The sequence below is a fragment of the Suillus plorans genome, assembly GCF_016647745.1.
Source record: "Suillus plorans strain S12 chromosome Unknown HD556scaffold_7, whole genome shotgun sequence".
Taxonomy (NCBI): Eukaryota; Fungi; Basidiomycota; class Agaricomycetes; order Boletales; family Suillaceae; genus Suillus; species Suillus plorans.
This window is the reverse complement of record NW_024537391.1, coordinates 945,783-970,713: the sequence shown is the minus strand read 5'-3', so window position 1 is coordinate 970,713 and position 24,931 is coordinate 945,783. Positions and strand designations below refer to the sequence as shown.

At 48.1% G+C, this 24,931-nt stretch overlaps 14 protein-coding genes across 14 annotated transcripts; 6 read left to right on the top strand and 8 right to left on the bottom strand.

The window, feature by feature from the left end:
* Nucleotides 1-1,040: 1,040 nt before the first annotated feature.
* HD556DRAFT_1438720 (COX6A, subunit VIa of cytochrome c oxidase) lies at nucleotides 1,041-1,616 on the bottom strand (the record flags this gene model as incomplete). The annotated part of the gene is made up of 5 exons (XM_041305865.1): nucleotides 1,041-1,067; nucleotides 1,116-1,288; nucleotides 1,337-1,359; nucleotides 1,409-1,436; nucleotides 1,490-1,616. 5 exons carry the CDS (start codon nucleotides 1,614-1,616, stop codon nucleotides 1,041-1,043), a joined length of 378 nt encoding a protein of 125 aa, XP_041165187.1.
* Nucleotides 1,617-1,717: 101 nt separating this feature from the next.
* On the top strand, nucleotides 1,718-5,645 carry HD556DRAFT_1339424 (26S proteasome regulatory complex non-ATPase subcomplex Rpn2 Psmd1 subunit). Its single transcript, XM_041302040.1, has 10 exons — nucleotides 1,718-1,919; nucleotides 1,980-2,167; nucleotides 2,231-2,364; nucleotides 2,418-2,795; nucleotides 2,845-2,967; nucleotides 3,018-3,692; nucleotides 3,743-4,408; nucleotides 4,459-4,638; nucleotides 4,696-5,235; nucleotides 5,292-5,645. Exons 1-10 carry the CDS (start codon nucleotides 1,774-1,776, stop codon nucleotides 5,307-5,309), a joined length of 3,048 nt encoding a protein of 1,015 aa, XP_041165186.1. The 5' UTR covers nucleotides 1,718-1,773; the 3' UTR covers nucleotides 5,310-5,645.
* Nucleotides 5,646-7,905, top strand: HD556DRAFT_1339422 (ARM repeat-containing protein). Its single transcript, XM_041302039.1, has 6 exons — nucleotides 5,646-5,792; nucleotides 5,852-6,027; nucleotides 6,079-6,258; nucleotides 6,308-6,628; nucleotides 6,681-7,514; nucleotides 7,563-7,905. Exons 1-6 carry the CDS (start codon nucleotides 5,759-5,761, stop codon nucleotides 7,611-7,613), a joined length of 1,596 nt encoding a protein of 531 aa, XP_041165185.1. The 5' UTR covers nucleotides 5,646-5,758; the 3' UTR covers nucleotides 7,614-7,905.
* On the top strand, nucleotides 7,906-8,727 carry HD556DRAFT_1339419 (like-Sm ribonucleoprotein). The gene is made up of 5 exons (XM_041302038.1): nucleotides 7,906-7,998; nucleotides 8,052-8,147; nucleotides 8,206-8,233; nucleotides 8,285-8,357; nucleotides 8,414-8,727. Exons 1-5 carry the CDS (start codon nucleotides 7,974-7,976, stop codon nucleotides 8,450-8,452), a joined length of 261 nt encoding a protein of 86 aa, XP_041165184.1. The 5' UTR covers nucleotides 7,906-7,973; the 3' UTR covers nucleotides 8,453-8,727.
* A 48-nt stretch (nucleotides 8,728-8,775) lies between these two features.
* HD556DRAFT_1200015 (ribosomal protein S16 domain-containing protein) lies at nucleotides 8,776-9,120 on the top strand (the record flags this gene model as incomplete). Its single annotated transcript, XM_041296366.1, has 2 exons — nucleotides 8,776-9,015; nucleotides 9,070-9,120. Coding segments are annotated over 2 exons (291 nt in total), but the record flags the coding sequence as incomplete, so codon positions are not given.
* Nucleotides 9,121-9,258: 138 nt separating this feature from the next.
* Nucleotides 9,259-10,215, bottom strand: HD556DRAFT_902527 (uncharacterized protein). Its single transcript, XM_041311989.1, has 4 exons — nucleotides 10,100-10,215; nucleotides 9,605-10,051; nucleotides 9,465-9,554; nucleotides 9,259-9,415 (listed from the first exon to the last, which is right to left on the bottom strand). The coding sequence occupies exons 1-4, from the start codon at nucleotides 10,187-10,189 to the stop codon at nucleotides 9,338-9,340; spliced, it is 705 nt and encodes a 234-aa protein (XP_041165182.1). The 5' UTR covers nucleotides 10,190-10,215; the 3' UTR covers nucleotides 9,259-9,337.
* On the bottom strand, nucleotides 10,191-11,866 carry HD556DRAFT_1339414 (succinyl-CoA-ligase). Its single transcript, XM_041302037.1, has 8 exons — nucleotides 11,617-11,866; nucleotides 11,450-11,565; nucleotides 11,275-11,391; nucleotides 11,081-11,224; nucleotides 10,903-11,029; nucleotides 10,509-10,847; nucleotides 10,369-10,457; nucleotides 10,191-10,319 (listed from the first exon to the last, which is right to left on the bottom strand). The coding sequence occupies exons 1-8, from the start codon at nucleotides 11,828-11,830 to the stop codon at nucleotides 10,293-10,295; spliced, it is 1,173 nt and encodes a 390-aa protein (XP_041165181.1). The 5' UTR covers nucleotides 11,831-11,866; the 3' UTR covers nucleotides 10,191-10,292.
* Nucleotides 11,867-15,301, bottom strand: HD556DRAFT_1286269 (armadillo-type protein). Its single transcript, XM_041299339.1, has 8 exons — nucleotides 15,159-15,301; nucleotides 14,994-15,086; nucleotides 14,665-14,943; nucleotides 13,463-14,614; nucleotides 13,173-13,407; nucleotides 12,711-13,124; nucleotides 12,200-12,659; nucleotides 11,867-12,143 (listed from the first exon to the last, which is right to left on the bottom strand). Exons 1-8 carry the CDS (start codon nucleotides 15,279-15,281, stop codon nucleotides 12,032-12,034), a joined length of 2,868 nt encoding a protein of 955 aa, XP_041165180.1. The 5' UTR covers nucleotides 15,282-15,301; the 3' UTR covers nucleotides 11,867-12,031.
* Nucleotides 15,302-17,486, bottom strand: HD556DRAFT_1339403 (Septin-domain-containing protein). The gene is made up of 8 exons (XM_041302036.1): nucleotides 17,127-17,486; nucleotides 16,942-17,070; nucleotides 16,811-16,892; nucleotides 16,624-16,758; nucleotides 16,447-16,564; nucleotides 16,029-16,396; nucleotides 15,729-15,975; nucleotides 15,302-15,677 (listed from the first exon to the last, which is right to left on the bottom strand). Exons 1-8 carry the CDS (start codon nucleotides 17,341-17,343, stop codon nucleotides 15,651-15,653), a joined length of 1,323 nt encoding a protein of 440 aa, XP_041165179.1. The 5' UTR covers nucleotides 17,344-17,486; the 3' UTR covers nucleotides 15,302-15,650.
* Nucleotides 17,487-17,693: 207 nt separating this feature from the next.
* On the bottom strand, nucleotides 17,694-18,332 carry HD556DRAFT_1438713 (uncharacterized protein; the record flags this gene model as incomplete). The annotated part of the gene is made up of 1 exon (XM_041305864.1): nucleotides 17,694-18,332. The coding sequence occupies one exon, from the start codon at nucleotides 18,330-18,332 to the stop codon at nucleotides 17,694-17,696; it is 639 nt and encodes a 212-aa protein (XP_041165178.1).
* A 224-nt stretch (nucleotides 18,333-18,556) lies between these two features.
* HD556DRAFT_903383 (carbon-nitrogen hydrolase) lies at nucleotides 18,557-20,216 on the bottom strand. Its single transcript, XM_041311991.1, has 5 exons — nucleotides 19,789-20,216; nucleotides 19,340-19,732; nucleotides 19,266-19,285; nucleotides 18,849-19,211; nucleotides 18,557-18,798 (listed from the first exon to the last, which is right to left on the bottom strand). Exons 1-5 carry the CDS (start codon nucleotides 19,929-19,931, stop codon nucleotides 18,767-18,769), a joined length of 951 nt encoding a protein of 316 aa, XP_041165177.1. The 5' UTR covers nucleotides 19,932-20,216; the 3' UTR covers nucleotides 18,557-18,766.
* HD556DRAFT_1499185 (mitochondrial ribosomal subunit protein-domain-containing protein) lies at nucleotides 19,615-20,939 on the bottom strand (the record flags this gene model as incomplete). Its single annotated transcript, XM_041308928.1, has 4 exons — nucleotides 19,615-20,254; nucleotides 20,302-20,636; nucleotides 20,687-20,791; nucleotides 20,912-20,939. 4 exons carry the CDS (start codon nucleotides 20,937-20,939, stop codon nucleotides 20,063-20,065), a joined length of 660 nt encoding a protein of 219 aa, XP_041165176.1. The 3' UTR covers nucleotides 19,615-20,062.
* A 209-nt stretch (nucleotides 20,940-21,148) lies between these two features.
* On the top strand, nucleotides 21,149-21,832 carry HD556DRAFT_1229113 (DUF866-domain-containing protein; the record flags this gene model as incomplete). The annotated part of the gene is made up of 5 exons (XM_041297269.1): nucleotides 21,149-21,229; nucleotides 21,279-21,335; nucleotides 21,386-21,574; nucleotides 21,630-21,719; nucleotides 21,779-21,832. Coding segments are annotated over 5 exons (471 nt in total), but the record flags the coding sequence as incomplete, so codon positions are not given.
* A 1,544-nt stretch (nucleotides 21,833-23,376) lies between these two features.
* HD556DRAFT_902830 (uncharacterized protein) lies at nucleotides 23,377-24,150 on the top strand. The gene is made up of 5 exons (XM_041311990.1): nucleotides 23,377-23,413; nucleotides 23,466-23,716; nucleotides 23,774-23,859; nucleotides 23,911-24,011; nucleotides 24,096-24,150. The coding sequence occupies exons 2-4, from the start codon at nucleotides 23,576-23,578 to the stop codon at nucleotides 23,984-23,986; spliced, it is 303 nt and encodes a 100-aa protein (XP_041165174.1). The 5' UTR covers nucleotides 23,377-23,413; nucleotides 23,466-23,575; the 3' UTR covers nucleotides 23,987-24,011; nucleotides 24,096-24,150.
* Nucleotides 24,151-24,931: the final 781 nt, after the last annotated feature.

Genomic DNA, 24,931 nt, shown 5'->3' with positions numbered 1-24,931 from the left:
CAACCTAAGACAACTGTGGCTAGCAGTGTCGCGAGTGAATGGAAAATCGGTAGAGAACTGTTCGTCGCCTTCCGAGTCGACCGCTCGAAATACGCCGTCTCTAGAATAGTCACGCGCATCCGAATCCAAAAAAGATGTGGATAGTAGCGAATCCGCGAAAGTGTCTTCTCGCGTCAGTCCAGACCAAGATTGCAAGGCATAAGGAAATATCCGGCTTGCAATACGAATTCCATTTGAACGGTCGACAAAGACGGTCCTACCTAAAGGTATCGGGAATTAATTCAAATTTTAGTGATGCAGATCATAATTGCACCCTCGGATCACTGGTTTTGTAGAACACCGAGTTACCTCCGCTAGTGTCATGCTGAGCAATGCAGTCCGGAGGCCGCAGCGTCATACAGTGGAACGCAACAGAACAACGACAGAAGCGATAAGTTTCATGTAAGCGTGAAGCTCATTTGGAAAGTAAATATCCACCAACGACAACCTGACATGACATCTGTCTTGAACTCGGCGAAGCTCGTAAATCACGTCTTTCTAAAGCAGCGCTTTCGGCTTCCAAGATGTACCAATGTTAAAAAGCGTGTTCGACTCCTAAAACGCGCTGTAATCGGGGAAGGCGCACTAGATAGTCGTTTGAAGAAGCACTGAGATCTGAACCTCGCAAAGATGTGCAAGTGCATTATGTTGCAGGCAACAACGAAGGAAAAAATATTCGTCAGTCACCGCTGTGGCCATCTAGGGGATATCTTGTTTGTATCTTTTGGCAAGCAGACTTTCGAGGACTGCCTGTAACATTCTGCGATGGCGAAATTTGAGGCTTGCGGGCGGGGTCAAGTCATTCCCTGCTTATAGCTTTCAATCACACTTCATATTGACGACCATAACAGAAACTTAACCGGCATTTCATCGAAACTATGGAGGCAGATATAACGCCAGGAAATTACGACCTGCGCACCAACTGGAGTGACAGACAAAAATGCCGCTGAAATTGTTGAATGAGATGAAATGACATCATAGTCTACTGATACGAAACGAAATCATTCCTCCGACAAATCTTTGTTGACCTGTAAATGATTAGTTGAGACGAACACAAGAACAGTTGAACGGCTTACATGCGGGTTAAAGAACAGCGAGTTCATACCCCAAGGGTAAGGCTTGAGACGACGGTTCATGTATTCGTACTGAGGGATGTCGGGAAGGTGACCATCATGTTCTGCCTTTATGTGTTCTACGTGTTCAGCATGTTCTGCCTCCACATTACGCACCCAAAGGGCGCAGGCAATGGCTAAAAAGGGGTAAGCAGACCAAACAGACAGCTGATGTTAAAACGCACTAGCTGGGACGCAAACATAGAAGCTTCCATAACGTCAGCGGAAATCAACTATGTAGCAGATATCGGGCTGACCTTATTCTGCGCCAAAGCTGAGTAACCTCTGTCAGGTGTATTAAGTACTAATTATATCTGCAAGACAGTGCTTTTGCGAACCTGCAGCATGGGCCCTGACCGCATCACGCTTTGTGAAATAATCACCTGCACCTGCATCGGCAGAGGATGCACGGGAACCTCTGGGAGCTGCGCGAGCAATAGCACGTACGGCGTTGTGAGCAAACATGAATTATGGCGTCGAAATGTTAAATATGCAATGAATATTCCGAAGCGTTTGGACGGATGAGGTCGGGAAGGTGGATTAAATCTCCGATTGAAAGACTTGTTCGTGTGCAGCGTGATGAAAGGTGACGCGTCTCATAGTATTCTTTGACTTGAAAGTCATGGTCATTCGTTCCCAATCTTCCGCGGCTGGCGTGCTCGCTCTCCTTCAAGAACCAGACACCGTATTCAAGCAACATGCTCTCAAAGGACTCATTCCCCTGGTTCCTCAGTTTTGGGCAGAAATTTCGGAGCATATTGCACTCATGTATGGGTTGCCATTACTCACTGTGCACTAGTCGATTCTGACCTCGGAATTTATTCTTAGAGAAAGCCTATACGAGTCCGATGATCTTCCAAAGACTGCTCGCCATAATGCTGCTTTGCTGGCTAGCAAAGTGTATTATTTCTTGGGAGAGTATGACGAAGCCTTGTCCTTTGCCTTGGGCGCAGGGAGCGCGTTCCAGGCTGAGGCTCGCGCACATGGCGCAGGTGAATATGTCGAGACAGTGATATGTGAGTGTCAGACCCCTTGCCCTGGCCCACAAATTAACCTTATGTTGTTCACTCACCTTCAAGCCAATGCAATTGACCGATACGTCACACTACGCACCGAAGAGCCTTCCGGGAGCTCGACGAAGATTGATGCTCGGCTACAAGCTATCATAGAAAGCATTTTCGATCGCTGTATTGAAGAGGGGGAGTACCGCCAGGTAATATAATCGTCATGAATGCTACCTACTCCGAGCTCACCGTTTGTGGGCAGGCAATTGGCATTGCATTGGAGTCTCATCGTCTCGATGTTGTGAACCGTATATATGACTTGACTCACGATGTCTCCCTTCTCTCGTACACGATGGAAGCTGTTTTAGATACAGGTTTCTCCCTCTCCTACCGCGATCAAGTCCTCAACTTCCTCCTACCTCTCTTCCCTCCTCCAACATCACTGTCAAAATCCCCGCACATTCATGCCCTGGCTCGGCTACTAGTCACCCTTAATCGGCCATCACTCGTCGTTCCACTCCTGACTTCCCTGATTCCAAAGGAAAGGCTTCTTGCATATCAATTCGCATTCGACTTAGTTGAGGGAGGTGCTCGGGAATTTTTGCAGGGGGTGAAGGCGGACTTACCTGAGGGCAAGGATGTAAGTATTATCATATACATGCGAACTATATGTTAAGTTTGTCCCATAGGAAACACAAGACATATACGACAAGCTCCGTAAAATCTTGGATGGGCAAGAGTCCGTCAAACTATACCTGGAATTCTTGAAGCGCAACAATAAAGTAGATATGCTAATTCTGAAGAACACGAAAGTGAGTATTCTCATGGTAGATTTTAAATGTCATTAATATTCTGTCGCTAGGAAGTTCTCGAAGCTCGGACGTCTATATATCATACTGCGGTTACTCTACAGAACGCCTTCATGCACGCTGGAACGACTTCCGACGTGTTCCTTCGTGAAAACCTTGAATGGCTCGGTTTGGCGTCTAACTGGGCAAAATTCTCTACGACCGCTGCTCTCGGTGTTATCCACAAGGGCCATTTCGAGGAGGGAATGACCATTCTTGGCCCATACCTCCCCCAAGCAGGGGGCGAAAGCCAGATCCAAGGGGCCGCCTACTCCGAGGGTGGTGCTCTTTATGCTCTTGGTCTGATCAATGCTGGCTGTGGTAGCGGCCAACCCGTTGAGAACTACCTTCGGGATACCATGAAAACCGCTCAGGGCGAGGTTGTGCAGCACGGTGCCGCTCTCGGCCTTGGTATTTCAGCAATGGGCGGAAGAAGTTCCGATGCATACGATGACTTGAAGGAAACGCTGTTCACCGATTCCGCCGTGGCCGGCGAAGCAGCTGGTTATGCCATGGGTCTCGTGATGCTTGGTTCTGCAGATCAGACCTCCGCGGAGGAGATGTTAACGTATGCTAGAGAGACGCAGCACGAGAAGATCATTCGCGGTCTGGCCATGGGACTGGCGTTCATATTCTATGGTCGCCAAGAGGAGGCCGACTCCACAATCACTTCACTTTTGACTGAAAAGGTAAAAGCCTTACCGTGACTGTCGATGCTCTTATTGAAGTTTCCATTCAGGACCCTATTCTACGTTATGGCGGTGTCTACACTCTCGCGCTAGCTTACGCAGGGACGTCAAATAACGACGCAGTCCGGCAGCTACTGCACATTGCAGTCTCTGACACTTCAGATGATGTTCGGAGGGCAGCTGTGACCTCACTCGCCTTCCTCCTATTTAAGAACCCAGGTCAAGTCCCCCGAATTGTTCAACTCCTCAGTGAAAGTTACAACCCCCACGTTCGTTGTGGTGCAACCCTAGCCCTGGGTATTGCATGCGCAGGCACCGGTCTTCAAGATGCCGTTGAGATCCTTGAGCCCATGACTAAGGATGGCGTTGATTTCGTGCGACAGGGTGCCTTCATCGCCCTTGGTATGATCTTGGTCCAACAGTCAGAAGCCTCGTCTCCATCCATGTCCTCAACCCGTGCCCTTTACACTAAAGTGGTGTCTGACAAGCACGAAGATCCTATGGCACGTTTTGGTGCTGCTATTGGGCAAGGTTTGATAGATGCAGGTGGCCGCAACGTTACCATTAGCTTGCAGAGTCGAGCGGGGAGCAAAAATACGAACGCGATCGTTGGTATGACCATGTTCTGCCAGTTCTGGTATTGGTATCCATTAGCACACTGCGCGTGCCTCGCGTTTGAACCAACCGCTATTATTGGCCTGAATGAAGACTTGAAAGTGAGCACCATGCAATGCTTCTCGGCCACTTTCACTTAACCAGAATTCAGGTACCAAAGTTCGAGTTTGTCTCCAATGCCAGACCCAGTCTTTTCGCCTATCCTCCTCCCGCCACACCTCCCAAACGGGAGACCTTCGCTAAAGCGGCTACCGCAGTTCTTTCGACAACCGCTAAGGTCAAAGCGAGAGAAAAGAAAAAAGCAGCTGCTGATGCAGATGCTATGGATACTGTACGCATGGTTGCGTTTACCACAGGGTATTTTTTACTTATCTATGTGATATTTCAGGACGAGAAACCCGAGCAAAAGAAGGATGGCGATGTTGAAATGAAAGGTGAAGAGGGTTTTGCCGGCAAGCCTACGGATGGCTCGCCTTCGACCAACGCTCCCGAAGACGTTAAGCCGAAACGGAAATCAGAGCCTTCCTCAGAGAATGTTGCGAACTTCTCCCGTGTTACTCCCACGCAACTCGCCTACATCAGCTTCCCCCCTGAAGGACGGTATCAACCCGTTCGTCCGGTATCATTGAACACAGTCCCACATAAGACTAGTGGCAAAGGGAATCCGAACCCTGGTCTCAGGAAGGCGCCATCCGGTGTTGCATCAGAGCGGTACGCGGGCGGGGGTGGTATTCTCCTGATGGTAGATGAGAGGCCAGACACGGAAGCGGAGTTCATTTCGTTCGAACCTCCTGTCGTGGAACCAGCACCAACTGAGAACGGACATGCACAACCGCAAGCCCTCGTACATCGGGCCAGACCTTCGAGAGATTTCCACATTGCTCTAGATGAGAGTTCGCCGGACGTTGACCCTCCGGAATCATTTGAGGTGAGTAATCGTTAACAATGACTGGACACCCCGAGAGACTAAATAATATTTACTAGTACCCGTTTGACTCGTAAACTATTATCCACGCTGTATTCTTACTGCAATCGAACATTTCAGTATTTAGAAATTTGTCGTGCAATACTTTGAGTTGAAGTCCGATCGAGGCACGAGAACGACACAACTTCCCGTGAAGTACCACTACCGCTCGCAAGTTTGCTACTGCTCAATTCCACCCTACCTTCGCACTCCTGATACCAATTGTTTGTAAAATCAGCTGCTGAACACTTAATATTTAACGACCAACAATCTGGGAGACTGATAGAACTAAAAGTATGTGGAACGAAAACTTTTGTGACGTGACTCGTTGAGTCACATTGTGTGATGGATATGACAATGTCACACGTGGCTGATAATGCTTTATCCTTTGTTGTGACGCGAGAGCTTTCAACATCTTGATCTTCTTTCTGGTTCTATCTCTCTCTCTTCTATCATTTCTTAGATTTTTGCGATCCAGCAATCCGTCATGGAGTCACGTACCATGGAACACCGCAGAGCCAGTATGCTTGCCTCAATTTTTTTTCTTGATATCAGTTACTGAAGACGCGTATTTGATCAGACTATAAGAATAAAGGTGGTTTGAAGCAAGACGATCTTAGGCGTCGCAGAGAGGAGCAGCAGGTTGAGATCAGAAGGCAGAAGCGCGAGGAGAATATCGCGAAAAGGCGTAATTTCCTCCCCTCAGCTTCAGCCGACTCAGATGAAGAAGCGACGACAAGCAGTTGGGAGCCTCCGGTGCATACGATCTCATCCACTTTCATGATTTTATACTGAATGTGCTTGCAGCTTGCGGAAGAAATGATTAGTGGCGTGTTTTCTAATGATCCTGATCGCCAGTTGGATGCAACTACGAAGTTCCGGAAACTGCTGTCAAAGGAGAGGAACCCTCCAATCGAGAAAGTCATCGAGTGTGGCGTTGTACCCCGTTTCGTTGAATTCCTTCGGACTGGTGCTTCCATGTTGCAGGTTTGTTGTTCCGTCCCTCACCAATGAGTCAATGTTGATCGGTTTATAGTTCGAGGCCGCTTGGGCGCTCACAAATATTGCTTCTGGAACCGCCGAGCACACTCAAGTTGTCATCTCCGCTGGAGCTGTGCCTGAGTTCATCAACCTCCTGTCATCGCCGGTCCTCGATGTTCGTGAGCAGGCGGTATGGGCCCTCGGGAACATCGCGGGTGACAGTCCACAATGCAGAGATTACGTCCTACAGCAAGGGGCATTGAGGCCACTCCTGACTTTGCTAAGCGAAAATCACAAACTTAGCATGCTCAGGAACGCTACGTGGACCTTGAGTAACTTCTGCAGGGGCAAAAATCCTCAGCCCGACTGGGAACTGGTTTGTGGCAAATCATGGCTTGTATGCATAGGATGTTGACGTCTTTCACTAGATCTCCCCCGCGTTGACCGTCTTGACCAAACTCATTTACTCGCTCGATGACGAAATTTTGATTGATGCTTGCTGGGCTATTTCATACCTTTCAGATGGTTCGAACGACAAGATCCAAGCAGTTATCGAGTCAGCTGTATGTCGGCGCCTCGTTGATCTACTCATGCACAGTTCAACCTCCGTACAAACGCCCGCTCTTCGTTCAATCGGCAACATTGTTACTGGAGATGATCTTCAGACTCAGGTCGTTATCGCGTCTGGGGCTTTACCCGCTCTTCTTTCGCTGCTATCTTCTCCAAAAGAAGGTATCAGGAAAGAAGCGTGCTGGACGATCTCCAACATTACCGCTGGGTCACCTCCCCAAATTCAGGCAGTCATCGATGCCAACATCATTCCTCCACTCATCAACATTCTTTCCAATGCCGACTTCAAAACGCGGAAGGAGGCCTGCTGGGCAATTTCGAACGCGACGTCTGGCGGTCTTCACGAACCAGCGCAGATCCGCTATCTCGTCTCGCAAGGTTGTATCAAGCCACTTTGTGACCTGCTCACTATGATGGATAACAAGATCATTCAAGTTGCCCTTGATGGTCTCGATAACATTTTGAAGGTCGGCGAGACAGACAAACAGGCTGGAGGTCCCGGATCTGTCAACCAATATGCTCTATATGTCGAAGAGGCGGGCGGTATGATCACCATCCACAACCTCCAATCACACGACAACCTAGAGATATATAAGAAGGCGTTCAATATCATGGACAAGTACTTCCCAGATGAGGAGGAAGTGGATGCAGCAATCAGCGCACCTAGCCTTGATGCTACTGGTACATTTGCTGTGAGTTCGCTGATATTGTCCTTTTTCATGTACTAATTATCTGCGCAGTTCCAGGATGTCACTGCTCCTCAAGGAGGCTTTAGTTTCGGCCAGCAGTAAACTGTTGGTCTTGTTGATTCGCCTATCTCTTCCACTGTGCTACTGTCACTTATATCTTGCACCAACCATTATCGCTCAACTCCCCATTCTGTTTGCAACCTGTGATCTCTCCTTACCCTTTACGCTTGTGCGGTATGTTACATGTAACGCGTCTAACGGACGCAAATTCCTTTATGACAACAATATATGTCAGAGCACGAGAAAATGATTCAGTGTAGTAGCTGATAATACTTATTATTGGTAACCTGTACTACCCAATGATGTCTGTTATGCGATACATGAAATTTACAACATTGATCTGAATGCTGATGCCAACATGTCTCGCCCGTCTTGCTTTGCGCCACCACAAACTGTACCATCATGGCTTCTCAAATCCTCCCGCTAGGCGAGTACAAAAGACAACAAAATCATTGATCACTTTCCTGACAGCCGTCGCAGAGCTGATTGACAGATGCATTGGATCCCGGATATGGGTCATTATGAAGAGTGATCGTGAGTTTACTGGGACGCTGCTTGGCTTCGACGATTTCGTCAGTGAGTCGGCCACCTTTTCCTACGCGATAAAGCTGGTGCTGAACACGCCTACACGCAGACATGGTGCTAGAGGATGTAACTGAATAGTCAGTGAGACTAGATGATGGCGATTTCCTGTTGCTGACGGTCGTCCTCAGCGAGACTACTCCTCAGGGAAAGAAGAAAACACGACTTGCACAGACGCTTCTCAACGGCAACAATATTTGTATGGTCTGTGAAATTCGTTTACTGAATGTTCGAGTGGGGGCTGATATCTACCTACCCAGTTGATTCCAGGCAGCGAAGGTCCCGAGTCAGACTCCTGACTTATAATAAAAAGACAACACTTCGTTCTTGCACTCTCAGCTTCACTGCTTCAAGGGCCGCTTGTAGGGGAAATTTCACTAGCACTGTTGGAGCAGGTACGGTAAACCTCGGTGACACATAGTATTTCCGGACACTACGAGTGTCACATCCTCTCCTCCAAACCAACTATCTATGATGTAGAAACTGTATTGCCCAGTCTACTTGAGGTCACAAAAATAATTGAATTTGTGGCTCGCTACTTTGGCTCGCGTCTGACCAAATAGTAATAAACACGACTTTCGCTCTCTCCCAACTTACAGGCGTACTACTTCAATACTACACCATGCCTGTGCGCCTCAGGATGGCCATGCACGGCCAAAGACACAACCGTATATTTCATTTAGTCGCCATTAATCAGCGCACGAGACGAGACGCAAAGCCTATGGAGCTACTGGGCATCTACGATCCTGCTCTTAAGCTCGGGGACACACACAAGACTGTCAAATGGAGTGTGGACAGAATAAAATATTGGCTGGGTGTTGGAGCACTGCCCAGCAAATCTGTAGTCAAGCTATTGGAACGTGTAAGTCCGCCTTTGTTATTCGTACGCTTGTTGGTGCTAAAGTCAACATTCAAGGGTGGTGTGTTACCGCCGGACTCCAAGTATCACCCGAAGGTTTTGGGTCCAAAATTCGGCACGGAATCGTCAAAAGACAATTCTTCTGGAATGACTTCAGCTACATCGTAGTTCTCGTGGTGCTTTGAAGGAACCTTGAGCAAATCGACATCGATTTGGGGTGGGTTCGTTCCACCGTCTGTTAAGAGCGAGGAGGAAGTCATATATTACCACTACAGCCTCGCATATGTAGATTGCAGCTATAATTCCATTATCATTCAAACATCTTCTAATTATTCAGGAGGTCATATATTTCTTGATGTCCAGCTACCTGAGCTAGCTCTGCTGCAGTGTAATCGTCGGGATCCTGTCGGATCACAAGGTCAGTATTCGAATTATAAGGTTCCATGCCTTACTTTCAACAGAGGATCCCCTCCCTTGCTCAGTAATGCTTGGACTACTGACAAGTTCCCTCTGTCACAGGCCAAATGAAGGGCGGTATAATCCTGTCACTGGAACTTTAGTTTTTGTGTAGAGAAGCAGCGGTGAAGCGCACAAATTCATCGCGTGCGTTTATATCGACCGCTGGATTGACAAGCAAGAACGCCATCAACTTCTCTGCGTCTCCCGCGATAGCTAACCCGTGCAGCGTCTGAGCTTCACCCAAATCTGGGCCCGGATTGACCAGTAAGCTGACAGATGTTCCCATCCCGCCGCCACCACTTGAAGACCCCGAGCCAGCAGAGTCACTCAGAACACCTGTATCCGCACCTTCATCCTCCGATCGCTTCCCAGACGCACTGTTGGGAGTAGAATCTGATTTCCATCCCAATTCTTGAGCGATTGCTCGATACCGCTGTGCCGCGGCGTGACTATTGTTCACATATGTATCGCTCGCCACTTTCCACGCGTCCCACTTGGCACGTCCCGTCATGTCAAATATGTGTGGCCTTGAGCCCTGCGGTTTCGAGGCCACCTTGAGATATTTGAATAGACCATATAGCTATGAACAAGTTAGAGAATAGATAAAAGTCAAGAACACCATATTGACCTCGAGCTTGATGGTTGTGGAAACCTTTGAGAGGGACGGTGCAGATGATAGATAGCTTGCTGCTTCATCTATGGACGGAGTAAATGACATCGATGAACGATTGGTGAACGATTATGTAAGCACACAGCAGATTATTGGCCTAATAAAAATAATAGATTGAACTGTGGTACACTGGTATAGTGGTAATATCTATCTAGACGAGACCTGCTGCCTTCATTGCCTTTCCCGAAAGTCAGCATACCATTGAAAACAATAAAAATTGAACAAACCTTGAGCATCTCAGCACCAATCTTTGCAGGACTGTCCGTCACTATAACACCAGCTCTCTCAAGAGCAGCAACCTTGTCTACTGCAGCGCCTGCGATCCAAAAAGTCAGCGGGAGATTAAAGCGAATCCAATGGTCTATACCTTTGCCGCCAGAAATGATAGCACCAGCATGTCCCATGCGTCTCCCAGGGGGAGCAGTGCGTCCTGCAATGAACCCAACGACAGGTTTGGGGTTCTTACGAGTCTTGTTGTATTTTTCAAGGTAATCGGCAGCCTCCTCTTCCATAGAACCACCTATTTCACCGATGACAACAATACCTTCAGTTGCATCATCTTCCATGAAAACTTTGAGGGCGTCGATGTGCTGAGTACCGGGGAATGGGTCGCCACCAATGCCAATACAGAGTGATTGACCGAGACCAACACCGGTGGTCTGCGCGACAGCTTCGTACGTAAGGGTTCCAGAACGCGAAACGATGCCTGGAATATATCGATGAGGCGGGAGACGAAAAAAAGCCTTTCGATTGGGACATACCGATCTTTCCTGGCATGTGGATGTGACCAGGCTGAATACCCATTTTGCAACCTAGTGGGTTGATGATGCCGGGGCAGTTGGGTCCGACGAGACGAGATTTAGATTGGCTCTTCAAGGCATTCATGACCTAAATATAAAGTTCACAGACTGCTTCGATGTAACGCAAAAAATAGTTTACCTTGATTTCATCGGCCTGAGGAATACCCTCTGTTATACAAACAATCAAACCAATCTCGTTCTCGATGGCCTCAATGATGGCATCAGCAGCGGTGGGGGGAGGAACATAAAGGATTGTGGCATCAGGGTTTGTTGCCCGAACAGCCTATTCGATATGATGAGACATTGGCAGAATGATGATGGATTCCTTCATACCTCTTTGACACTACCAAAAACAGGGAGGCCGAGATGCGTTTGGCCTGCTTTTTTTGGGGAAACACCCCCAACCATGTTTGTTCCATATGCTAAAGCCTCTTTCACGTGAAAGGTTCCCTGTTCCGATGATAAATTCTTCGCGCGTTAAAATCCAAGGAGAACGTTGAGAGCTCACTGTCTTTCCAGTAAAACCTTGACAGAGTACTTTAGTGTCTTTGTGAATACGTAGGTTGTGTATGGTGTCGGCGTAACTCTTTCGAGAAGCCGAAACTGAGAACGACCGGCGACCGACTATGAAAACATCAGCTTCCGTTGCTATTGCAAAGTAGATCAATAACGTACGGTCAGAAGCAAATGATTGACCTGAACGACGAAACATTAGTGGATGTGGTGTTGGAAAGAAATGCAAAGTCTCCCCGCTGCGTTGTGATATGTGGCAACCCGCCCGCCGTGCCAAAACCTCAAACCCCGGTATTTCCCGATTAGGTACTATGTCATGAGACACTCTCGCGTTCCTGGTGTACCTGAAGTCTCGCTTCGCAGCATTCTCTGCCATGTCACTTTTTCGTGAGCAACGTTCCCTCGGACGTAGCGCCGAGTGGTGGTAGACACTGGTAACGCATTCACAAACAAATACTAAACAATTTTTTGTCATGTACAAAATTCCTATTACAGTTCTGTAAGTGTGTGCACATCTCTTCCCTTCGTTGAATCTCTCCAGTCCGTGTGAGACGAGAAAGCTTTCCTCACTTGGATCTCACACTTGGTTCAAGGGAGTTACACGTCTACGATCTCGAGCCTTGCGTGAAGCGCGGTGGAGTGCTAGAATGGAATACTTGACCTTGTCGTATTGGGCGGTGTTCAACGAGCTAACAATCAGGCGACTTCAATACCATAGTCAAAAGGAGTTATAAGGCACACGCACTTTGTCACGTCCAATAAAAACTGCCGCTTCACTTGGTTCGGGGCACTGGATGGAGGAAGCTGCTGCAAAATAGGTGGCAGCCATGCGACCAGCTGCGTAGACCACAGAAGCGCTACGGCGCGGAAGATGGTGACAACAATCGCAGTAGAGTCTTCGGGGAAGTCTCCAACCAGGCCCGAGAGCATGTAGCCGACAAACTCGAATCCCTCCTTTTCCATGACGGCCTTGATGGCTGAAGAGTAAATGGGGAACTTGGGAGGTGGCGATGAGCTAGGAGTAAGACTCTCGTGAGTAAGGATGTCGCGGAAGAGATCTAAGGATGCAAAGACGAGGTCAGAATGAATTAGAGTGAGGGCAGCCATCGTGGCTCTAAATGCCAGCGGGAATGCGCTGGACTGGAAGAAGACGTCTGGGGCCATCCGTATGAGCTGGAGTAAGAGCTGAACATAATCCTCCAATACTTGTTAAACCAAAGTCAGCTTTCGTCAAGATTGGAACGCAAAGGGCTCACCATCAGGAATGTCTCTTGGATCCTTTGATTGTAGGAGGCTAACGACTTTGTTGGTCGCTCTCTCGTATATGTTTTGGAAGGCATTTCGCAACACTGGGTCCGACTCGTGACCAAACCTCCCTACAAATTTCCCTGAAATCCACAAGAAAGACGAGAAACCTGTTGCCTCAAAGGACGTCACCATCCGTGACAAGACAGATGATGCAACTAAAAGAGCGCTCTCGCCAAACAGCGTAATGCCGTGACGAAGTACGCGAGTGACTCTTTCAGAAGTGTCATAGTCGAACGCGAACTTGGATATGAAGGTGTCAAAAATCGACCATGCTTCTTGACAGCTGTTCTGACAGGCGGCAGGTAGCTGGTCTCCAAAGGGTCCTACGACATGCAACATGACTTCCAGATTTTCCAAGCCATCTAGGAGACAGGCGTTAGCCAAATATCAACACGATCCACGAAACTCACATCCGACTTCCTTGAGTTCTTGTTTGGTTACTGCTGTCGTTTTGCTACTTATGGCATGTATTTGAGACAGAATGTCAAGCGAGAAGGTTCGCAGGGACTCCGCAGCTTTCTCCATAGACATTGCAGAAATCACGTAAGCGATGGCCTCGTATACTTGTCGCCGATCGTCCTGAGCCAGTTTTGCTCCGGTTGTTGTGAGGAAAGTATGCAACGTAGGAAGGAATTCAATCAAATGCTGCAATTGCGTTAATAAAATAAAATTGAACAACAAAGGTGACGCTTGGTCTCACCTGTTTACAATCTTGGCACAAGTACTTCAACGCTTGCCCTGCAGCCGCACTGACTTCGGAGTCAGGATCTTCAAAGCCTGCCGAGATGTACTGTAGTTGATATGCAATGTAGTCCGGGTGACGGTTGATCCATTCGGTGTACCGGGATATGATTAGCAGTGCAGCATAACGAACTCGAGGATGAATCGGAAGGGAGGGAATGAGATCCATTATCTTGGGCACGGCGGTTTCGTCCATCACATCAACTTCAGCACCCATGGAGCGCATAGCGAAGAGAGGGGCCTCAATTTCTTGCCAGGAGATAGACTGTGGGCTGCGAGAGAGCGCCGTAGTGATGAGCCCATAAGCAGAAAGAAGACAGGCATCTGCACCAAGAACTAGACAACAGTCCTTGAGAGTATCTCCCATCACATGTCTAAACGAGCGGAAATTATCCGCCTCTTGGCCCGTTATAGAGGCGAGATCAGGAGGGAAATGCAAATGGCGAATGACGACTTGCATCAACGCTTTGTACGCTTCCCCAAATAGGGGCGAAATTGTTGTTTTCTTGCCGATAGTCTGAGCTAGCCGCATCCAGAAAGGAAAAGTGATGGGCACAATATCGAGGTCAGGGTAGGCTGAGCACTGGCCAATTGCCTCGACGATTGGGTAGAATGTGTCGGTGTGCTGAAGAATAAGTAGCCGGTACGTTTCACCCGCTTCTGCAAAAATCTTTGCGTAGCCTCGAATCTTTTCCGGATCATCCTTTTTATCTTCCAGTTGAGACTTGAGGGCAATGACTCGAGGAACGATGAGTTCAATCACAGGCATATTGTCGTCGATTTCTTGCGTCTCGTGTATCATTTCACAGACGACGTCGACTGCCGAGTCAAAGAGTTCCTCCGAGGCTAGGGCCTCGAATGCAAATGCAAGCAAAGGAGATTTCCCGAAAGCGGGCATATCGATTTCTCCTGCGACTAACCAGCTACGAAGGCAATCAAAGATTTGGCTTTGAACCACGTGTGTGACACCTGCAGAATTTTGTAACCAATGCCTTTTCGCAATCAAATAAATAGACCGACCAGTTGCCTGCAAATACATGGATAGCAGCTCCAATACCTGCTCAGAGTTGTCTGAAAGGAGTTTTGTAGACCTTTCGCGATATTCATCGTCCTGTTGGGGTCATGAAAACCTCCTAAATCTACCAATTATGCGCCACTCACAGTCACAGGTATCCTTGTGTTACCCGATACTTCTTCCGGAAGGATGGTCAGAAATTGGAGTAAAACAGGAACTGTTACAGGGTTCGCTCCGAATGTCTCGACGATACTCTGTAGAGCATTGTCCCAAGCCGGGAGTTGCAGGGCAAGTCCTGAAAGCGCTAAACATAACTGTGTGATAATAGTCTTCGGACCGCTTTGATATCTCTCCAGCGCAGTGACAAGAGTGTCCCTGAGGGGAAGGAGATTCGATGGATCTACTTGATGAAGATCATAAGTAACCTGTCGGGGAGATTTCAATAGCGCACAGAAATGAATCACGATTGACTAACTTTTGACCTGAAAGTCTGTGCAGCGAATAGCTTGGCCGCTGGGGGTGCATCAGGAGATAGCAGGAGGACGTTACATGTCGACCATGCTTCGGGCTAGGACAGGGCGGATGGACGAAGTCAGATGACCGGATTGGAAGATCGGGCGAAGGGCGAAAGTGCATTTACAGAGTGTTGGAAATCCTGCAGCCAGGAATTCGCGTTCTCCAAAGAAGTCTTGTCAGGTGCACGAGTGAACACGTTTAATGCGGACAATAGTGCTTGAATGTTAGCGGACTGGTTATCAGCCATGATTGAGCTTCGTCGTGGTTCGTGATCAAATCTCATTAAGCTGTGACAAACTCAAGATTATCTGTTTATCAGTATTGACATAGTGGCAACACTGGGTATCTGCGCGCAGTCATCGCAAAAATAAAAATCCAATCGTCTCCTCGACGTCTTTCAACATCCAGAAACTCTGCATAAGAAGTTGCTCATAGTAGTACTAAAGGGGTAGAGGGTAGCCAAACCTGGATATCAATCCAAAAGAGAGTGTAAAATGTTCGAGCGCGAGGTAACGAGTGAAACGCCAAGGCAATGTACGATAGCAAGAATACTAAATGGCAAGCTAGAAGAGGCGAAGAGAGAACAATAAGACAGAAGTACCGAGACGAAGAGAATCTACCGCAAGAAGCGACGGTTTTTGGTCTATATGAACGTTAGTTAGTAAGCACTCCAGGGCTGGATTGTTGGGCTTACAGTGTTCTTCTCTGGGGTCAGCGGTCGACCGCTCTCGATTCTTCGCTTCTTGTCTTCCAAATCTGCGCGCTGCTTGTCGAGAGCGTCCTTCATTTCCTTGTGTCGGGCATAAAGTTCCTCTTCGGACTGCTTCAGCTTCGACTCTTTCTCCTGGACCTTCTGCTGGAACACCATCTTCATCTCAGCCTCCATCTTGGAAAGCTTGGCCTCATGCAGAATGCGTTCCTCCTGGATCTTGGCAGAAGGGCTTTGACGAGATGTCAATCAACTTTCTCTACGAACAACAAAGCTAGCACTTACTTGATCTCCCTGAAGACACTAGAATCCTGGGCGACACCCATGCTAAGAAGTTTCTCACTTCGCCAGTTTTCATATAGCACATCATTTGTGCGCTCTCTAAGCTCCTCCATGTAGGTCCGGACGAGCATCTGGCGAAGCTTAACAAAGTCACAGTGTTCCTCGTTGTCGACTTCGATTACACCCCAAGGATATGCACGTCCGCGGACTTGACGACCATCTTTGGTGTCCACGACATTGTCCGAACCAACGACTGCGAAAGGAATTTTGCTAGCAATTTCCTCGGCCTCGGCAAGGGTTTCCTCATCCTCGTTCTCATAGCTGGGTGCCTGGAAGATGTGAATATTGTGATGAGCAATATCTGCAAGGATCTGCATGCAAGGTCAGGTAACAAGTAATGCGGCACGGACAGACGATTTACCCTGGCTTTGAAGGCAACAATTTCCTCGTCCGTCAGCGTGTCAGCTTTTGCGATGACAGGAATTAGGTTAACTCGGGTGTGCAGGCGACGCATGAATTCAATATCGAGTTGTTTCAGCCTGTGCAAAGAGGGAACGTGTCAGATAGAAGTACAACAAAAGACAACAAAACTGCTCACGAGTGACCTGTGGGCTGGATGAAGTAAAGACAAGCGTGAACACGGTTGTCAACGATCTTCTGCCGATTTACACGGTTCTCCTGCTCTAGATATGAGTCGAAGCGCGACTCAATGTCTTCTACAATCGGCCTCCAGCTGACATTACGTATAGGTGGGATATTCTTAATTTGGCCAAATTTTTACATACCTGTCGTCATTGTTGACAAAATCGCCAAAACCGGGAGTATCAACGACAGTGAGATGGAGACGAACGCCGTTCTCCTCAATATCTAAGTGAGGGTGTTAATGGCATCTCGTGTGCTGTCATATGACACTGACCTGCGCCAATGCTTTCAATAGCAACCGTTTTGGGTCGTTCAGCCGAAGGAGGAAGGGGCTCCTTGGGAGGGTATAGAGGCGTGTTGAAGAGAGTGTTGATCAGCGTAGACTTGCCCAAACCCGACTCGCCTAGAGAATAGTTAATATTTGAGGGCATGTTACTAAGTTAGCATAAAACAACGAACCGACGACCATTGTAGTGAACTGGAAACCTTTCCGGACGCTCTTCCTGTGCACTTGGTTTGGAAGGTTGGCGAAGCCGACGTAGCCCATAAGCTTTTTGCGAATGACAGGTGAGATACCAGCGTTGTTAGATTGGGCCAACAACGGACTGGAACCGTTCGCGTAGCCATTTGGAGAGGGCGAGTGGTCACCGGCGCGAGAGGTGTAGGAGTCAGTCATCTGGACGCTGCTGTCAGTGATGAAGGGCTTAAGATGACTAGCAATAAGGTCCAAAATTTACTTTCGGTTGACTGCAAACGAGGAGAGAAAGATGAAGCAAACACTCTTCTTGTCTACAAATGTGTTGCATTTGTTTGGCTTCAGTGGCGCGCTAAATCCGCTTTTCAGTAAGCGAATAACTCAATCCCGTTAGCGATTAATATCGACCGGGCGGAGAGAGCCGTTCATAAAGGGCGATGGTACGTAAATGATAGTGCACTGCAGGCTATACATATTGCCACAACTAACTACAGAAAATGAGTGATTACCGTATTGATTATGATTATTCAACAGTTCTTCCCATCATAGCTTCACTGCTCTCTGATGTACATGTCAAACATCATCTCCCAGTCGCCCTCCCCTGAGTTAAATTGCGGCGCGTTCCAGCGAGACGGAGAATACTCCATGTCCGAGGGTGTGACTTTTTCACTGCTTCCTGGCCAGTCCGGATCAGACTCGGAGATGCCCATCCAAGGAGACTTGTCCTGCGCCTCCCAGTAGCAGCTCGGTGTAGATTCACCTCCGGCTTCTACCAAGAAACCTTGGTTCTTCTCTGGGTATTCTTCCTCGGTTTTCATCCGTTTTAAAATATTCAGAGTCAATGGTTTCTCTTCAAAGGATGCACCAGGGTGGTATGAGGGACCGGTTGGCTTCATCAACCTCTTCCGTGGGCTGCTTTTCTTGGGTGCCGAGTGTGTAATGGGGCAGGCTCGTGGATCATAGATCGTTCTACCTCGAATCGTCAAGGCAATTTTGTCCTCGCGCGCCTTGCGTTTGCTAGGGCTAGCTGCCTGCTTTCGGTGGCCAGCAAAGTCCTGCACATTAAAATTGCGGCTTGGTCTCCGCAATAGAGAGCTTGAGGATGCTCTCGCCGGACTCGCCTGCAAGTGACGCGACAGAATAGATTGCATAAGCGCAGTGCGTGCATCAGGAGTTTGCGAGTTAGACATTATGAAGTGTATAGCAAGTAGTGCGAGGGTTTTTTGGCTGAAGAGTCTGGTCAACTTTGGACCTGCCGCAGCTTAGTGACTTCAAGTGATGAGGGGAGTTGTATGTGTTGCTAGCTCTTATATCATAGTAGTTGTGGAAGTTTTCAAATGGATTTCTATGCATCACTTTGTGCGTGCTGTGGGAGTACGAGAAAGAGGATGTCGCTTTGATCTTTGTCCTTGTCGGCCACATTAGTACCGAGCGAGCCACATGCATGTCGTACAAAGCATAATTAATTGGGAAAGATAGGACGTCCAACATCCAATATCAGTGGAACCTGTTAGAAGTGAATGTTTATTGTACAGATCAACTCGAGAAGACACGATATTGACAGTAGAGATGATAATAAGAGACCATCGTCACACTTTCTTGAACATGGGCCCCCTTGCCAAAATCAAGGCGAGATGTTTGCCTTGAACTGAAAGACTAAGCACAGACCATGAGTCATATCTCAAGTCAAAATGAAGTGGTCATACCATCTGGACGTGAATAGTGCCCCACAGCATCAAGGTCAAACTTTCCTCGGACAATATCATCAAGGTCAAGATCTGCAGTCAGGATGTCCTCGGGCTTCCTCGTGGGACCAGCGAGTACTTTTCCCAGAGGGCTGACTATCAAGCTGCCACCGTTGATCATGACATTGTCAGGATTGCGATTGCTGGTATCTGCAACGGGATGGTCCGGAGGATAGTCTTTCTCGGTCGCGAATTGACACGCAGAAAGCACGAAACAACGTCCTTCGAATGCGATGTGTCGCATAGAGCTTTCCCAAGTCTCACGCGCATCAACCGTTGGAACGCAATAGATCTGCGTCCCGAGAGAGTAATAATAGGTTCGGACTGGAGAAACACTGTTTGAGAGGTTTACTCAGATCAATCTCAAGACTCACTCACGCAAAGGCATGTAATTCTCCCTGGTACAACTCGTTTATGATCTCTAGGTGAGGGCGATCAGGTTTGACACTCACCAACATATGGTAGCGGATATCTTCGTCTCGACGGTGCGCGTTGGCTCGACGGAGGATTGGAACTTCTTTGCTACAACGGGAAGGGTGCTTCCATCGCCCTGCCCCCAGATTAAACGTTCACATGCTGTTGGCAGTAGTTTTCGATGCTTTGCCACTAGGCCCTCAACGGGGTCGACGAATATGGCGGTACAGTAGAGTGTCCCGACATCACGCTCGATAACCCCCATGACCACAAAAACCCCTGTCGCCTTGCTCACTTCTGCGATACGATATGTCGCTGGCGAAGGAATCTCAACGGCCGCGTTATAATACTTGATAAACTCGTCCCTGCCCTCGGAAGTTCTCTCTCCTACGAAGCATGAGAAGGTTGACCATTTTGGGTAGCCCCCGATGCTGAGCAAGAGTTACATGCCATAGGTAAGACGACATGCGGACCAAGGTGGACTCACAAGCCTTCGGGAAATACAACGAGCTGCGATCCATCGCGCTCTTTTGCAAGTCTAGTCAACTTTTCAAATTTGTCCAATGTTTCTGATAGATTGAAACGGGCAGTGCATGATTGAATCACAGACGCACGAATTGTATTCGCCATGAGGAAGATAGGGAGAAACGCATGCGGGCTTGTTCATCGATGGAGCTTATAACATATTTTGGATGATTCGCCGTACACTCGTGATCATGATATCGGACCGATTAACAGCGGCCGTCCAGAGATACAATCTATTATTGAGATGGAAGTATAGAAGATATCACATTTTCTTGACGCTTTGGAAGCCATTCCGCGGGGAAGTCTTTGAGACTTGGACGCAATCCACCTCTGCCTCGAACATGATCACCCTTCTTCGATTTCCGCACTTTAGAATCGAGATGTCGGGTATCCAGTGGTAGCCGTTGATATGGTGCCTCGCCCTCAGCCTATCAATTATGAGTATGGATGATAGCCGACGTCAAACTCGACCTACATTTGCTTCGAGAATCAGCTTATCAAGCGTATCGCTGATCCATTTTAAATTCATGCTGGCTCGCGGAAAGTCCTCACACGCAATTTTGATAAAACCATGCTTGGCTGCATCCTCATCCGCTGAAATACCAGAGTCTCTTGGGGGCTCTGGCATCCACCGCACGCCTGCGAGGAGTTTCGCTCTGTGAAAAGCTACTTCGTTCCGCAGGGGAAGGTGTGCGACCGGAACGACAACACTCCGCTTAGCTGTCAACGGATGTTGTTCTCCAGCAAAATCAACGGACCGTATGACGAGGGGTGTAGCGGCAGTTGGAGGGACGAATGATTTGCGGAACGCTAAAATGCGAATGAGTGGACGTCTTTAATTAGGGTCAATCATGGCTGACCTACGAGTTTTGGAATCTCGTGCTCAATTAGTCGCATGTAGTATAATGTCTGCCGCTGCTGACGGTGTAATAGATATCCGGCCACTGGTACATCTAATCCCCCATCTGGCTGAAAGTGCTGAAGTATTTCTTCGTCATCCGCTTTCGATGCCTTGGACATCTTTTTCCGCATGGACACTTGTGTAGTGGCATGAAATTGCCTGGCGACCATCATTGAAGGCAGACCGCGTCGACATGGCGGAAGTAACCACATGTTGGAGTTGGCAACTTGGCAGAAGTCGTCCGACTGTAAAACCGACCTTGAAAACGGAAGTACGCAAACAAGCACAAACTCTGATCATATTCATTCATCGATGAACGACACACCACGATCCTGAACTTGAAAGATACATCATCCTATCATGGTCGTAAGTTTCTTTCGCTACATCGGAAAGACCTCCATATGTTAATTCTGAAAAGTTCTTGAAACTGGAAATCAAAGCTGAGCTAGAAAACGTCACAGATCTCGCCCCTTCTGGTGATGATTTCGAGTACTTTTTTAAAGTGATATTCGGTGACACGTCATATCCTGTATTCTGAATACCCCGTGCAGGTAGTCTGCAATAGTTGTCACGAGGAGCACCCGAAGTACGTCACGTTGAAAAGATTGGTATGTATGTCTACTTCATGATGATGGAGGATTCCATCTCGTTTCTTCAGGAAACACGAAATATCTCGAACAGTAGAGGCTCAGCTCACCTCGTTTGGCGTTGTGGTAATTGTAAAAAGGAAAGCTCAGCCAGCTTTGTTGCTGAACCGTCAAAACCATACTCCGCTGAATCAAATGGACAATTTTCCACCCTATTGAAGATGGAGTGTCGTGGGTTAGAGTTCACAGATTTTGCTCCAGTTTGTATTTTCTTCTATCGTGTTTCTCCAATCTCATTATATAGAAATGTCACAGAAAGGGCAATGGACATGCCGGGGAGAGACTGGCACCAAGTTCTCCGATGTTGATCTTGAAGATGATGACTGGGTCGACTATGACGAGAAGGTAAGGCAGTACTTCATCCTGACTTTATAATCGTGACGATCCACGGAGTCCCCCTTCAGGCTAAAGTCGATGTTCGTATTTCAAACATTGAAAGCCAATGGACCAGGGCGTGAATCATCAGGAGGAAGGTATCATCAGTATATCCATAACAGGTGCAAGATACAGTCTTGTGAGGTACCTTTCAAAGTTTCAGTACATCGCAATGTGATAAATGCGAAAGATAGTTTTCGGCTTATAGAAGATTGGATGTGTCTGGTTTAATCAAAGATGTTAGTTCTCGTCTCATCTGCCACACCTCGAAAAGTTTGCCTTCATTGGTCATGTCCATATGTCGTGTTCATAATATTTACCATGTGGCACGGGATTCACGGCTAACTCAACGTCGATTTTATCCAGGGCTTCGCGATGAGCTGCATGTAGGACACTATGCCAGTCTTGCTTTCCAATGCTGACGGTATGCACTGGCGTCTAGTGTAGAACGTCGTCCATTGCCAGTGGATACGTGAGCGAGACTTCGGGATGCCGCAGTGTGAGGGAGTCCCTCATGCTCGGACTAACTGGAAGAGGAGTGAGAACTTGGAGATGTGGATTGTCGATACTCGAAAATGCATCATGGGGAATGAAATACAGATTTGGTCGGTGAGTCTAAGCGTATCTCGTGCTGGACCTCGGTGGAAGGAGGATGAACGTTCATATTCCAGTATTTTGTCGGACCGCTAAAGGAACAACTACTTTTCTTCTATATGGTGGCCCGTCTGTCTACGGAAGCCTAGGGTGTCGTTTCGGGTAGAGCAATGCTTCGGAGCCTTCGGTCCATCTTTCAGGACACTGGCATCTCAGTGCCACGAAGCTTCAAGCTGGTCCTTCACGTCTTCCTCTAAATCCCATGACTCCGAGCTCTGGCCATGGTAGTAGGATGATGCATGGTGTCCTGCCAAACCCTCAGCACCGTCCAATCATACGTCTCAACTACGCCCTCCCAAATATTTGATTATGATAGACAAAGCCCTAGTAAAACCACAGAAGTCCGTTCGTTATGTTGCGGAGCAACATAAGAAGCAGATAGATCGCGTTTCCGGTGACCCATCAGCCGGCACGATCATCTGGCGGAAGGTGGACACGAATGTGTGGGGCAATCGTACGAGGAAGTCGATGCCTCGATGCAGACGGAAGCGAACCTTGACTTCTAGACAGGTCGTCCTGGCAGGAGTAAGTTTTCTGGCTTACTTTTTGACGTTAGCTTAAAGCTAAGTTGTTTTTTAGTACTTAAATGGGTCTGTGGTGAGCTCATCGCCAAAGGAGCTTATGGTCATATGTATCTCGCTCTCAATGCCGCCACAGGCTAGATGATCGCTGTCAAACAAGTTGAAACCCCCATAACTGCCAGTACTAGTGACAGAAATGACAGCCGACAAAGACCCAAAACAGAGATTGAGATATTGAAAGATTGCGACCATCCTCACATCGTGCAGTACCTTGGGTTTGAGGAGACAAAGACATTCCTGAGAATGTGAGCCCATGCTATTGTCATCTTTGGCAGGCATACTCATTTGGATTTCCAGTTTTTTAGAATACGTGCCCGGAGGCTCGATCGGAAGCTGTCTGCGAGACCATGGCAAAGCCGGCGAGGAAGTTACGAAATCGTTCACCAGACAGATTTGGAATATCTCCATTCAATGAACATCAGACACCGAGTAAGCTCCATCTGTGATTGTTTTTTCCTAGCTCATTGTTTTTTAAAAGCAGACAACATGGTGGAGAAGACGGGGATTTGCTAGATCTCTGACTTCGGAGTTTCGACGATCTCGATGTAACTACTAAATGCGTCACATGCGACGCAGGGCGTGGTTTTTTGGATGGCGCCAGAGGCCACACATCCCCAGAAAGAAGGCTATAACTACAAAATCGACCTTTGGAGCGTGAGCTACGTCGTCCTCGAGATGTGGACAGGACAGCGGCTGTGGAGTGATGATGAAGCTATAATGGTCATGTTCAAGGTTCGTTTCTTCGTATGCGCTGCTTAGTACCTGCGGTCACTCATGATTTTGCTGCAGGTATACCAGAAGCAACCCTTGCCCATACCTTCCTATGTGGTGCTGTCTGATCTTGGAAAAGAATTCAAGCACAGATGTTTCGCAATGCAAGTTTGTCACTTGCCATCTTGTTTGCTGTGCTCATGGATAATGCTAAGGGATCTGGAAGAACGCGCAAGCTACAGAACTTTAGCAACATCCATACTTGGGGCTTCCAGAGGGCTCGGTATTTAACAATTTCAAGTAGGGCCTCATTCAGGTATATCTATCATCCCCTCACTATATTTGTCGTATCTACTCTTATTGGTTCCAATTGTGCGTCTTTCGCTTGCTGTCCCTCAAGAATGTCTCTTTTCCAAGTAGAAAGTGCGCTCATTGTCGTCTCCCCTTCATCATCTCCTCAACCTCGCAAAGTCTGCTACGAAAGCTGCACTGAAAAGGCGCCTTGTCGAACTCGCGGAGCAGGCCGATGACAGGATGAAGGACCAGTCTTGGAAGGATGATCCTTGGCTTTCTCAACTCGATTGGACACCCATAGCAGGGGTGTTGTGGCCACTCAACAGGGGTGTCTCGATGTCGATGTACCGAACTTCTGTTGACTTCTTCCTTTTACAGCTTGAGTCTACGGCGGCGTGCTCGTCGACTGTTCCCGATTCTTTCCTCCGACGCAAGAAGCCCACTCCTAAGGAGCCCAAATCAAAGGCATTTTGGTTGAAGAGGTACCAGGATTTTGCAAAGCTCAAGGAAGACAGTACGGAATCGCATTGCCCCCATCCTCCTTCATTTGTCCTGGCAAGGCTGGCCGCTTTTCTACTCCCGGGAACGCGGCTGGACCTTTTGTGATCCGGAGGACGCCGATTTTCCTACCCGATTTTTGAAGCTTGATTCTTATGATCCAACGGATGACACCCTACAAAACATGTGCTTGAAGGGAGCTTTGTCTTCTACAAAAAAGGCGAACGTGGGTAGTCCGCTTGGTAAAACGTTCATGAAATGTGCACACTGGCAGGATGTGACGCTCTTGAACCCTAGCTACGGCGAATGATGCATTAAGAACGCGCAGTGATCAGCGCATGTGATCGCATATTAAACCAGATGATCTGGGAGCGGGGAGCGTTAGATCTACCGTTCGAACTACCTGAATCTTCGGACGAACCCCGGAAATGAGGTATCATCTTT